A 14200-nucleotide genomic window follows, 5' to 3' on the forward strand; every position below is an offset into this window, starting at 1 on the left:
CCTGAGACCAATGGTCAAACTGAGCGCACTAACCAGGGCCTAGAGCAGTATCTCCGCTGTTATGTTTCGGAACATCAATCTGATTGGGTGGAACATCTCCCGTTAGCCGAATTCGCCCTAAATAACCAATACCAAGAATCCATCAAAACCACCCCGTTCTTCTGTAATCTTGGTTTACACCCACGTTTTGGTTCATTTTCGGCTAAGATGTCGGACCTCCCGGGGGTAGAGAAATCCATACATCACTTAAGGACCATCTGGTCAGAGGTGAACTCAAACTTGAAAGGCTCCCAAGTCAGACAGGCTTCGGCGGCAAATAAACGGCGGTCCAAGGGGCCGCACCTGGGAGTTGGGGACAAAGTTTGGCTGTCTACCAAGAACATTAAACTTAAGGTACCGTCTGCCAAACTAGGCCCCAGATTTATTGGTCCCTATGAGATTTTGGAGGTAATTAACCCGGTAGCCTTTCGCTTAAAGCTCCCTCAGTCCTTCAAAATACCCAACGTTTTCCACAAATCCCTCCTAAAAACGTACCGCTCCCCAATTCAACCTGTCCAGTCCCCTCCTCCTCCAGTTTTGGTCAAGGGTACCTTGGAGTACGAAGTCCAAGGTATCCTTGATTCCCGATTAGTGAGAGGGTCCGTGCAATACTTAGTGCATTGGAAGGGCTACGGCCCAGAGGAGAGGTCCTGGGTCCCCGCTGGTGACATCCATGCCAAGGGGTTAATTAGAAGATTTCACCTCCTTCACCCGGACAAACCGGGTTTTGAGGGTCCGGAGGCCCCTCTTAGAAGGGGGGGTACTGTCACGTCGCAGCCAGACTCAGGGCCTGCTGTTCCGGCGTCGGCCACTAGGAGGCGCCGGACGTCACTGCCAGACTCAGGGCCTGCAGTTTCGGTCTCGGCCACTCGGGGGCGCCGGACCATCACTTCGCCGTCGGACTCGGGGCCTGCTGTTCCAGCGTCTGCCACTAGGAGGCGCCGGACGTCACTGCCAGACTCAGGGCCTGCAGTTCCGGTCTCGGCCACTCGGGGGCGCCGGACCGTCACATCGCCGTCGGACTCGGGGACGGCTATTCCTGCCTCAGCCACTGGGAGGCGCCGTGGTTCGCTCCAGGGTGAGGGTGGTGGCAGAGAGAGGGCTCCTGCACAGGCATCTGGTGGGCGCAGGCTCCGCCCCTCTGTCAGTCATGTAGGGCTTACTGCATGTCCATCTGGCCTGGTCCGGGGGCGGTCCTGGTTACATCATCGGGCCGGGAACCTGTGAGGGAGGACCAGATCCCTCAAATACCTGGGGACTGGTCTTGCAAGCCGCCGGATATATTCTTGGTTCCCCTGCGTGTTACTGTGTGAATTGCTATAGTGTATACTCTGACCTCAGCCTGGATTCTTGACCATTCTATTGCCTGCCGTTTTTGTACCTCCGCCTCTCTTCCGACTTTTTGATGCTGACCTTTGCTTGGATTCCTGACTCTCCTTCTGCCTGCTGATTCTGTACCTCGCTGCCCTCCTGGTTTTACTGACCCTGGCCTGGACTTTTGACTCTCCCTCTGTCTGCTGATTTTGTGCCTCTGCGGCGCCCTGGTCTCAGACTCCTGCATCCTGACCTTGATTACGGGTTTTAGTTTTGACCCCTTGGTGGCCGTCCTGCTCTGGTCCACTGCTAATCTAGACAGCTACCTCCTGGGCCTTGCTACAATTCCAGATCCCTGTATAGGGGTTAAGGGTCTCGGGGTTACTCGGGGTGCTGTCCCCACTGCAGCCCAGATTCGCAGACGGCCGTCACACACCATCATTACCAGCTGCCAACCCCCGCCCAATTCCACGGCCTCTTCCACCAGCCTTCCTCATTTTTGGTAGAAATGTAGACAAAATCCAACAAACTATATAGTAATGTAAAACAAGGTACAAGGTGTCTATAGGACAGGGGAGATTTTGAATTTCTGCAGACACTTGTGGACACTGGACACTTTTGGATTGTGTGAGGCCCACTGAATATCTGAGCGCTCTGTCACAGGCTCGATGGCACAGCTGTGACCAAAGTGACTAGATGATAAGGGAGATTTTGAATTTCTGCACACACTTGTGGATACTGGACACTTTTGGATTGTGTGAGGCCCACTGAATATCTGAGCGCTCTGTCACAGGCTCGATGGCACAGCTGTGACCAAAGTGACTAGAGGATAAGGGAGATTTTGAATTTCTGCACACACTTGTGGACACTGGACACTTTTGGATTGTGTGAGGCCCACTGATATCTGAGCGCTATGTCACAGGCTCGATGGCACAGCTGTGACAAAAGTGACTAGAGGATAAGGGAGATTTTGAATTTCAGCAGACACTTGTGGACACTGGACACTTTTGGATTGTGTGAGGCCCAATGAATATCTGAGCGCTATGTGACAGGCTCGATGGCACAGCTGTGACAAAAGTGACGAGAGGATAAGTGAGATTTTGAATTTCAGCAGACACTTGTGGACACTGGACACTTTTGGATTGTGTGAGGCCCAATGAATATCTGAGCGCTATGTTACAGGCTCGATGGCACAGCTGTGACAAAAGTGACGAGAGGATAAGGGAGATTTTGAATTTCTGCAGACACTTGTGGACACTGGACACTTTTGGATTGTGTGAGGCCCAATGAATATCTGAGCGCTCTGTCACAGGCTCGATGGCACAGCTGTGACCAAAGTGACTAGAGGATAAGGGAGATTTTGAATTTCTGCACACACTTGTGGACACTGGACACTTATGGATTGTGTGAGGCCCACTGAATTTCACAGCGCTATGTCACAGGCAGAAATTGGCTAGTGTATCACAAACTACAAGGTGTATGTAGAATTGGGCAGAATAGGAATCTCCCTAGAGTGCAGGTCTGTAAGAACGGAACATGTCCTCGTTTTATTCTCACAGAGTGACACACTGATAGCTTCACTGTGGCTGTGATAACAGCCGTTACACGGTACTGTGTGAGGAGCGTACACCGCTGTATGGTGTGAAAAAATGCACGCTCAGTACCTCAGCAGGACAAAAAAAAAAATTGGGATTGCTTTTAAAAAAGCAGTTTGCGGAGCAGTGGGTAAACAGCAATGCAGGAATGTCAGGAAGCCTTAGAAGGCAGCCCAACAACCAACACCACTGATACACCACTATATAGCCTCCCCTTGCACTGCACACACAGTGACTGATGTCTTGTACAGGCAAAATCGCTAGCAGCAGAAGCAGTTTTTTTCTCTTCTCAGCAGGACAAAAAAAAAAATTGGGATTGCTTTTAAAAAAGCAGTTTGCGGAGCAGTGGGTAAACAGCAATGCAGGAATGTCAGGAAGCCTTAGAAGGCAGCCCAACAACCAACACCACTATATAGCCTCCCCTTGCACTGCACACACAGTGACTGATGTCTTGTACAGGCAAAATCGCTAGCAGCAGAAGCAGTTTTTTTTTCTTCTCAGCAGGACAAAAAAAAAAATTGGGATTGCTTTTAAAAAAGCAGTTTGCGGAGCAGTGGGTAAACAGCAATGCAGGAATGTCAGGAAGCCTTAGAAGGCAGCCCAACAACCAACACCACTGATACACCACTATATAGCCTCCCCTTGCACTGCACACACAGTGACTGGTGTGTTCTACAGGCAAAATCGCTAGCAGCAGAAGCAGTTTTTGGTGTCTTCTTCCCTGCCTAACGCTCTCCCTACAAAATCATCAGCAGCAGCAGCTCTCCCTATTCTGAGATCAGCATGAGTAACATGGCGGTCGGCGTGCACGCCCTTTTATACCCCCTGTGACGCCCCCCAAAGCAAGCCAATCACTTGCATGCCCTTCTGAAAGATGGTGGTGACCCGTGCCTATGTCATCACGTTGCCCACAGTGTCCGTGGATCCTGATTGGCTGAAAAAGAGCGCAAAACAAACTTTTGAAACGCGACTTTGGCGCGTAAGTCGCCGACCTCGTGGCCGACCTCATCCTAGGGTCGGGTTTCGTTTCATGAAACCCGACTTTGCCAAAAGTCGGCGACTTTTGAAATTTTTCGAACCGTTTCGCTCAACTCTAGTAATGGAGGAACTTTATATTTTTGTTACCCTCTACAAACCATGAATTCCAATGTGTATTGATGTAGGTAAGATTCATGAGGAAATGGATGAAGTGATTGGCCGGAATCAATGTCCTTCAGTAGACGATCGAATCAAGATGCCTTACACAGATGCCGTTATACATGAAATTCAGAGGTTCGCAGACATCACACCATTGGGACTTCCACATTCAACCGGTCAAGACACAACATTTCGAGGATACCACATTCCCAAGGTCAGAAGTGGGAGAACTATAATGCTGGGTGGTATGGTGGTGGCATGTCCCAGCAACTTTTTTTTTGTAGGGGTTCCAAAGATATACTTGTCATTTAAACACAACTCCAAAGAGAGAGAGGTTTTATGGATATCAAAAAGTAAACCATAATCCATAGTGAGAATTACATCAAAGAGAAATAAAATCATGTGGCAAGAAACCCTATAAGATTCTAAAGTTCATGGTGCTGTCCAGTGTTCTGTTTTGTTTTTAGGTGAAATTCATGTTCTGGTTTTCATCTTTACAGGACATTGTAATTTTTCCAGCGCTGACATCCGTCTTGAAGGATCCAAAATATTTTAAGAATCCAAAACAATTTGATCCAACAAACTTTCTGAATGACAATGGAAGCTTCCGGAAGAATGAAGCATTTGTGCCTTTCTCGTTAGGTAATGGTTTTGCTACATTAATTAAAACATCAAAGGTTTCCTTACTTCCACAGATATTTCTCAAGAACAATTTAGTACCAATGCGGATTGATCTCTTTAATCAAAAAGGTTAATGTCAGCAGCGTTCCACGGTGGTTGTTAGCTGATGGTATTATGGGGCTTCAAGTGGGATCATTGATTCTGCCAAAGCATCATACATCACATTTAGCCAGAATGGGGACAAGTATTAGGCGTCGCTCACATATAAGGCAGATTTTGGATGGATATTCATATTGCCCACTTGCACTTTATTGTGAAATTCAGTTCTAAAATCTGCACTGAAATCTTATGTTTTCTAAATAAAATGGCATTGGTTTCTAGGAGAGGAAAAAGTGGCTACAGAAGTGAACATCCACCGTTGTCTCATAGGTTGGCCATGATCCTTACATAACTTGCCTTTTTTAGTCCCTCTTTACAGTTCTAAAAGGAATTTATGTAGTTGGTCAGTGGCTTCTCTATGTGATTTGTCATGGTTGGAGCTCAATGGGGTAACAAAAAGAGTATTAGGCATTGTAGCTGTTTATGGGATATGGGATCCAATTAAAAGAGGCCGTCTCTTTACCTACTTAGCCTATTGTCAACTAACTGGCCTTTGCTCATGCAGATGAGCATATTTGCATCAAATCACACTTTTTACCTTGGACAGACATTCTCAAAGGAAAAGATAGCTGCATGCCCGAGTTTGATCTGATATTCGGCTCGCACTTGGCCATGCAAGTCAATGAGTGCGTGGGAAGCATCGGATTGCACTCAGATGTCATTTGAGTAAAGTTCAATTTCCAAGGACTCACAGAATGAAGAAGATGGAAAATTTATTTTTCTCCAACTGGATCATACTATGATCAAACGCTGATCAGAGTTTGATCTGAGTGTCATTTGCATAATCTGTCCGATTCTATCGAATAAGAGACTCTACGCTCCTCTGCCCCATCCTAAAGGTTCATATAGACCTAGATTAGCGATCATAGCTTCTGATATTAGTCACTGCCACTAGAAGTTGAGAAATCTGAAAGATGGTAATGAATAACGAGAGCTAATGTGCACAAAGAAAAGAGTGAGGCAGTGATGCACAGGACATGGTAGTGATAACCATGATGATCAACTTTAGAAGTTTGTGGTTTTGATAAACTGAATACTTTTCAATGCAATATTCAGTCATTGTCCCTTGTCTCTGCTCAACACCACACAATTTTCAAAACTTGTATGAACTTTAGTTTTCCTCGACCAAAAAAAGAGGGTTAAAGACTTGTAATGCCTCAAGCTCCAAGGTGATAAAGCTCATTAAAAGTTTCAAGCTTCGCAACAGCAATTACTAATGTGCTGTCCAGGCCTTACCAAAATTGTAATCTTGTTTTGTATTGGTCTGTTACAAAAATGTTGGATTGTCCAATTATTTTTTGTTAACCTTTTTCCACAGGCAAAAGAAGTTGCATTGGAGAGGGTCTGGCACGGATGGAATTATTTCTCTTTCTGACAAATATATTACAGAATTTCCACCTGAAACCAGTAGTAGCCCCAGAGGATATTGAAATCACCCCAGAACCAAATAAAAATGGGGCAATACCAAGGACATACCAGATGATTGTGATCACCAGATAACCAAAAAATTCTTAGGAAACTTTTTTTTTTTCTTTATTGGTTTATCATTGCAATAATTTACTGGTTTGTTATGCAAGAAAAATAAATATTAAAAGTTGCATTAGGATATATTGCTGTGCATGCGATCTCTGTGTAGAAATTTTCCAATTCTTCTGCTAGCTTCCGCTCATGCCCTCAAAAGATCTCCTTTGATTTGCTCCCTTGTGATCATCACAATTACCTCCAAAATTTCTCCCATACTCTGAAACATGCTAGCTACTTAAGCACATATTGGAAGATTGACTTCTGCATTTGAAGCCTACAAGCATAACCTGAAACTCCATATGAAAAGCCTACCCCTATCAATAATTCTGTCACCGTCTCATTACTGGATCTTAAATTTCTGAATAATTTGTGCAACTGTAGTCACAGGAGCATTAAGCTGCTTGGAGCTGGTCTTATAACTTTTGCCTATAACATGTTTGTCTATAATTTTTTTTCTAATCTCCTGAGACAACTCTTTCCTTTGCTTCATCTGGTCCATGCTGAGTGTGATACACACCATGTCACCAAACAGTGAGTATATGTAGCCCTATGTACAGGCCCACTTACTGATTCCAAGATTGTAGACACCTGTTGTTAGGGTTTGCGGAACGCACCAAATGAGAAATTATAATAAGGTGCGTTCGCAACCCAGGGTCCACTGTGCGGTGATAGAGAAACCGCAGATAGCAAAATGGCGGCGCAAGGTTGCGAGAAAACACTTAAAGCACACTGAGTTAAATGTCACTCAGTGTCGACAGAGCACAAAGTAACAAGCTCTGTTACCCCCCAGAGCAGTAATACGAAGCAAAGCAGAACGGTCTATACCAGGGCTGTGGAGTCGGTAAGCCAAACCTGCGACTCCGACTCCTCAATTTCCCTTACACCGACTCCGACTCCCACATATATTGCTTATATTTAAGTGAAAAATTTATTGTAGTACAATGTGAACATCAGACATTTAATCATTTCTATGATCCAATAATCAAGATATTTAGATAGAACATAATATCTATTTATTGGAGTACAACTTTAGAACACAAAAAACTGTAATAAATTGTAAATATGTAATACACTGTATACATGTACATGTATACGGTACAGACCAAAGTTTGGACACACCTTCTCATTCAAAGAGTTTTCTTTATTTTCATGACCATGAAAATTGTAGATTCATTCTGAAGGCATCAAAACAGTGAATTAACACATGTGGAATTATATAATTAAAGTGTGAAACAACTGAAAATATGTCTTATATTCTAGATTCTTCAAAGTAGCCACCTTTTGCTTTGATTACTGCTTTGCACACTCCTGGCATTCTCTTGATGAGCTTCAAGTGGTAGTCATCAGAAATGGTCTTCCAACAGTCTTGAAGGAGCTCCCAGAGATGCTTAGTACTTGTTGGCCCTTTTGCCTTCACTCTGCGGTCCAGCTCACCCCAAACCATCTCAGTTAGGTTCAGGTCTGGTGACTGTGGAGGCCAGGTCATCTGGCGTAGCACCCCATCAGTCTCCTTCTTGGTCAAATAGCCCTTACACAGCCTGGAGGTGTGTTTGAGGCCATTGTCCTGTTGAAAAATAAATGATGGTCCAACTAAACACAAACCGGATGGAATAGCATGCCGCTGCAAGATGCTGTGGTAGCCATGCTGGTTCAGTATGCCTTCAATTTTGAATAAATCCCCTTGATGAGCTTCAAGTGGTAGTCACCAGAAATGGTCTTCCAACAGTCTTGAAGGAGTTCCCAGAGATGCTTAGCACTTGTTGGCCCTTTTGCCTTCACTCTGTGGTCCAGCTCACCCCAAACCATCTCAATTGGGTTCAGGTCTGGTGACTGTGGAGGCCAGGTCATCTGGCGTAGCACCCCATCACTCTCCTTCTTGGTCAAATAGCCCTTACACAGCCTGGAGGTGTGTTTGAGGCCATTGTCCTGTTGAAAAATAAATGATGGTCCAACTAAACACAAACCGGATGGAATAGCATGCCGCTGCAAGATGCTGTGGTAGCCATGCTGGTTCAGTATGCCTTCAATTTGAATAAATCCCCAACAGTGTCACCAGCAAAGCACCCCCACACCATCAAACCTCCTCCTCCATGCTTCACGGTGGGAACCAGGCATGTAGAGTCCATCCGTTCACCTTTTCTGCGTCGCACAAAGACATGGTGGTTGGAACCAAAGATCTCAAATTTGGACTCATCAGACCAAAGCACAGATTTCCACTGCTCTAATGTCCATTCCTTGTGTTCTCTAGCCTAAACAAGTCTCTTCTGCTTGTTTCCTGTCCTTAGCAGTGGTTTCCTAGCAGCTATATTACCATGAAGGCCTGCTGCACAAAGTCTCCTCTTAACAGTTGTTGTAGAGATGTGTCTGCTGCTAGAACTCTGTGTGGCATTGACCTGGTCTCTATTCTGAGCTGCAGTTAACCTGCGATTTCTGAGGCTGGTGACTAGGATGAACTTATCCTCCGCAGCAGAGGTGACTGTTGGTCTTTCTTTCCTGGGGCGGTCCTCATGTGAGCCAGTTTCTTTGTAGCGCTTGATGGTTTTTGCCAATGCACTTGGGGACACTTTCAAAGTTTTCCCAATTTTTCAGACTGACTAACCTTCATTTCTTAAAGTAATGATGGCCACTCGTTTTTCTTTACTTGCTTTTTCTTGTCATAATACAAATTCTAACAGTCTATTCAGTAGGACTATCACCAGTGTATCCACCAGACTTCTGCACAACACAACTGATGGTCCCAACCTCATTTATAAGGCAAGAAATTCCACTTATTAAACCTGACAGGGCACACCTGTGAAGTGAAAACCATTTCCGGTGACTACTTCTTGAAGCTCATCAAGAGTGTGCAAAGCAGAAATCAAAGCAAAAGGTGGCTACTTTGAAGAACCTAGAATATAAGACATACAGCATTTTCAGTTGTTTCACACTTTTTTGTTAATTATACAATTCCACATGTGTTAATTCATAGTTTTGATGCCTTCGGAGTGAATCTACAATTTTCATAGTCATGAAAATAAAGAAAACGCTTTGATTGAGAAGGTGTGTCCAAACTTTTGGTCTGTACTGTGTGTGTATATGTATATATATATATATATATATATATATATATATATATATATATATATATACACACATACAAACCTGGGGGGGGGCAGAATCTCATACTGTTCCGCAGAATTTCATACTGCACACCTCAGCTGCTGCAGAACCTCATACTGCACACCCCTACACTTGAAAATAAAGCCTGCACCTTAAGAAGATGTGGTGATGAATGCAGTCTATTTATTCCAACTATCAGTTGATGTTGATGTTACTGAAGACGAGCAATGCCTGTCCTGGGCGTCCTTTTGGGCAGCTATGAGGTGTACCTGACTGGTGCTAAAAAAAGGAGTGTTAGTCTGTGTGCTATCCGGCTTTCATTCTTTTTGGTACAGATATGATATGGATAGACAGATATGGATAAATGGATATATGGATAGACAGAGCAGATTTCTAATCTGCTTTTGCTATTGAAAACATTATCTATGAGCTCAAAAACCTTTCAGGTGATGTGGTTTTTGAAAAGCTGATCTGCTTTTGCAACTGAAAAACGTATCCTCAAAAAACGCAGGAAAAACGCTGTGTGTGAATGTAGCCTTAGATCAGGAATAGAACAGCCATTTATAGGACATTTCTTAACTTTCCCAAATTCCTATGAAAAAATATTCAGCATTGAACTACTGTACCCAATTTATTATATATTTTAGGAGTCAGAGTCGGTCCATTTTATACCGACTCCGACTCCACCAAAATGAGCACCGACTCCGACTCCATGACTCCGACTCCACAGCCCTGGTCTATACCCTGTTAGACTGCACAGGCGTATAGAAAAATACTAATTGTTGCCACTAAAACTTAACCCCCCAGAGAAGACAAAGCTGGTTGTTGACCCTGCTCTGACACGCGGTGAGCTTTAGCACACGTGTCTGAGGACGCCCGGTGCAGATGCTAGGTTCAAGCGGGAGTTCCCACCCTACACTGCCGATCTAGACCAACACTCGCAGTGCTACTAGCGACACACATGCACACAGGGTGGTAAAGTAGCCACCAAACACACATGATACTAGCGCACAGGCAGGCACCATTGAGAGCTTTTTATACCTTGCTCAAGTCCAGACAGACAGGACCTTGCCTGTGGACCAATCTGAAGCTGCCACATCACCAGAGCACCTGACGTCTGAGCACCAATGGGAAAGCACTATATCATGGACATGCTCAGTAGGGTGAAATCTGGACTTCGGCTCCAGAGCACAGTGTTGCACGTGTAAACTAGTAGTCACCATAGGCTTGGCTCAAGGGCCAGCAGTAACTACACATTCAGCACAAGCCTGGGCAAGGCACTGGGAAAAAAAGCCTGTGCTGAGCAGTCATCCCAGCAGCCAAAGCAGAATGGGAGACCACAGCACCAGACAAGGCTTTAGACCCATACTGTGCAACGGGAGAATCCTGGCGGCTAACAGCTATGAGGCTAATTAGTGGTCACAGCTTGATTTAACATGTCCCTTTTGACACATTATTGTCAGAGGTACCATCATTTCTGTCCAGGCCTATTTCTTGAGTTTTATTTTTTTTTAATTCTGTGGAAGCATGGTTGAAAAGCAATGTCTGATTTTCATTTGTTCTGTTTCATATATTTTTAATTTATTATTACTTTTGTCAGATTCAAGTTATTTCTGTGACCATTGTGGGTTTTTCTGTCATTAAACGAGGGATACCAACAATTTTGACCACGTGTGTATCATGCAAGCGGGCATCAATGTGTTATTGAGCTTATGTGATAGAACCTATCAGGAGGATTGTGCACAATAACCTACAGACACTGTCAGGTCAACGCCGTTATACTGATTAAGCCGGGATCACACATGCGAGAAACACGGCCGACTCTCGCATGTTAATACCCGGCACTCAGGAGCGGAGCGTGTGGCTGCAAGTATTGCTATGCACGCTCTGAACCAAGTGTTGGCGGCAGTGCCGGGTATTAACATGCGAGACTTGGCCATGTCTCTCGCTTGTGTGATCCCGGCCTTAAAATGATGCCTGGGTTGATGAAATCCGTCTTGTGGTATAAGATGCCATAAGAAATCACTTCTTACTCATAGTAGGTCTGGACAGCTGTAGCCCTCCTTGCTGCCCCTTGGTTTTTGTCCTCACTTCCAATACTTCGTTGCTCCATAGCTCCTCCTCCTCTGGGGCAGGGTCAACATCTCTCTGCTCACATATAAATTAAATAAACAATTATATTGTGATTTGGTCTCACCGGGACTTGGAATTACTACTTCAATCTTTGTACGTAGTTGCTAAATCTATGAACCACACTGATGAATGTAGGAGAATTTTGTATACTTGAAGTTGCAGTGGAGGATGTGAGCCCAGAAGCAGATTATCCTGGTACATATAGATACATCTGTACATAGAAATACACTGCTATGTCTCTTGTAGTGCAGCGGGGTTGGTGCAGTGCGACAGATAGGCAGGGACCACAGAAAGTTCAACATAAACAGTGTCTTTATTTTCAGACTTACATACGGGAGTGATATCCTCCGGATTGCAGCAGGGATTCCATAAATCTAGTCAGTGTTCAAAACCCATTACCGTGGACAATGGCACCGCCGTGTCTCTTGGGTGGGTCAGCAACCTTGAGTTCCCTGTTTCTGTGTTAGCTCCACACAGACCTGGGTTGCGCAGAGCCGCCTGCTCTGCAGCTCACAAACTCCAAAACTGACACTTCCAAGGCAAAACTGACAGATTTAAAAGGAACCTGTCACCAGTTTTGTGACATAGCAGCTAAAAATATCACCTTATTCAGCATCTGCTATGCATTCACTAAATCTTATATAACCCCCTTACTCCCCTTGTATACTTCCAAAAAAGTTTTTTAATTTCTCCCGCATTGTATCAGTCCGGTCCGATGGTCGTGGTTTCGGGCCTCTATATCACTCCCATCAGTTGTTGCTCACATAGAGCTACTTCCAAAACATGTAGTGGAGAGAGGGATTCGCCCCACTACCAAATCTGTAAATCCCTCTAAAAATAAAAGCCCTAGATGGGTTTTACTTAAAATCTGACTGGGTCACTACTTGGACCCAATCCACTCTTTCTCTTATTTTGCCTTGTGATTCACAGGCATTCTGCTGTGAACAGAATGCCCTCCAGTGGGTTTAAAAAGACTCCGTCCACATCCTGGGAGACACATAACGACCCTCGATTATGATCCCCCTCACTGCCTCACACCCTATATTCTAGAGGTGGAGAACAAATCAGAATTTTTTGTACCTATAAAACTACTACAAAATAATGAAAACAATTTCAAAGCATGTGATTTTCTATCCCTCGGAATCAAACCCCTAACCTGTAAAATTACAGACAACAGCTAAAGTGAGGATCCACAGCCTGCATTGAAATTAGTGGGGGAATTTTCTATACTTGAAGCTGCTTTGAAGGCTCTGAACACACATGAAGATCATACTAGTACATAGAGATATAGTGTATATAGCAGTGAATCTCTATGTCTCTGTATTTTAGAGGGAAAATAAAAGTAACATATTTTTTCTTCCTACAAAGTAACTAAAAGAAGTAAAACAATTACAAAAATGTAATTTTTAATGCACTTTAAAAAATAAAACAATAAACATCACAAATCAGTACATTTCATTCCCCAGTAATCGTAATAACCTGCAAAACACAGTGATCAGAATATTTATGGTGATCGGTAAATGGAGAAAAAAAATGAAATAAAAATGTAATGATGAGGCTGCGTTCACATGTAGCGTAAGTAATTTCTGCAGGTGTCCACATCAAATGACTCAATAAGGCTAGTTTCACACTAGCGTTTATGAGCGCAGCGACGGCCTGCGCACGGCCGCCGCTAAGCCCCGCCCCTGCTGCGCCTCCGCCGGTAGCTCCGCCTACCGGCGCATGACGCTGCATGCACCCTGCGTCCCCTATCTTTATCACTGGGGGCGCAGGGCGTGCGCAATATGCATTTGGCGGCGCATGCGTCCTTTTGACGGTGCGCCGACCTGCGCCAAACGCAACCTGCTGCAGTTTGGTTGCGCCGGCGCACCGTCAAAAAGGCGCATGCGCCGCCAAACGCATACTGCGCACGGCCTGCGCCCCCAGTGATAAAGATAGGGGACGCAGGGCGCATGCAGCGTCATGCGCCGGTAGGCGGAGCTACCGACGGAGGCGCGGCAGGGGGTGGGGCTTAGCGGCCGTGCGCAGGCCGTCGCTGCGCTCATAAACGCTAGTGTGAAACTAGCCTTATTGAGTCATTTGATGTGGACATGCATTTAAAAAACTGTAGTTGCTTTATAAAAACACTTAATAAATGCTGCTTCACATCTACACCAAAATTTATCAAATAAAAGGTGCAAGCGTAAAAAATGCAGCAAAAACTGCAATAATCAGAGAATATTGTTATTGCATAGTTTGGTGCTGACACCTGCGGAAAACAAAAGACACAGTATTTACGCTGTGTGTGAACACGGTCTTACAGACACCAACAAGCCAGATGTCATATAGTGAAGCTACATAAAGATGAGGAAGTTCTGGCGGTTTCGACTATGTGAATGAACAAAAAATAATTCCATAGGTCCCAACTAGAGATGAGCAGAACGCACAGATGACATTGCGTCAGCCCTGGGTAAGCAAAAGATGCACAGCGGACGCCGGAAGTAAGAGATTCATGGGCTGTCCGTCCAACCACAGGAGAGGACTGACCTGCATGCTGGACTGGAGTCCCGTGAGTGAATCCGCTCATCTCTAGTTCCAAC

At 44.8% G+C, this 14200-nt stretch overlaps 1 protein-coding gene across 9 annotated transcripts in view; it reads left to right on the forward strand.

Moving 5' to 3' along the window:
• Nucleotides 1-6473, forward strand: part of LOC141052026 (cytochrome P450 2G1-like) — a 42151-nt gene extending 35678 nt beyond the window's left edge. For all 9 annotated transcript variants that reach the window (XM_073549203.1, XM_073549200.1, XM_073549202.1 and 6 more), the window contains 3 exons: nt 4112-4299; nt 4586-4727; nt 6184-6473. In XM_073549203.1, the coding sequence (XP_073405304.1) occupies nt 4112-4299; nt 4586-4727; nt 6184-6365 (512 nt within the window). In that variant the 3' untranslated portion in view covers nt 6366-6473. The remainder of the gene's footprint in view (nt 1-4111; nt 4300-4585; nt 4728-6183) is intronic.
• The last annotated feature ends 7727 nt before the right edge of the window (nt 6474-14200 follow it).

This window comes from Dendrobates tinctorius, unplaced genomic scaffold (genome assembly GCF_039654945.1).
Source record: "Dendrobates tinctorius isolate UK_male_01 unplaced genomic scaffold, ASM3965494v1 ptg000158l, whole genome shotgun sequence".
Taxonomy (NCBI): Eukaryota; Metazoa; Chordata; class Amphibia; order Anura; family Dendrobatidae; genus Dendrobates; species Dendrobates tinctorius.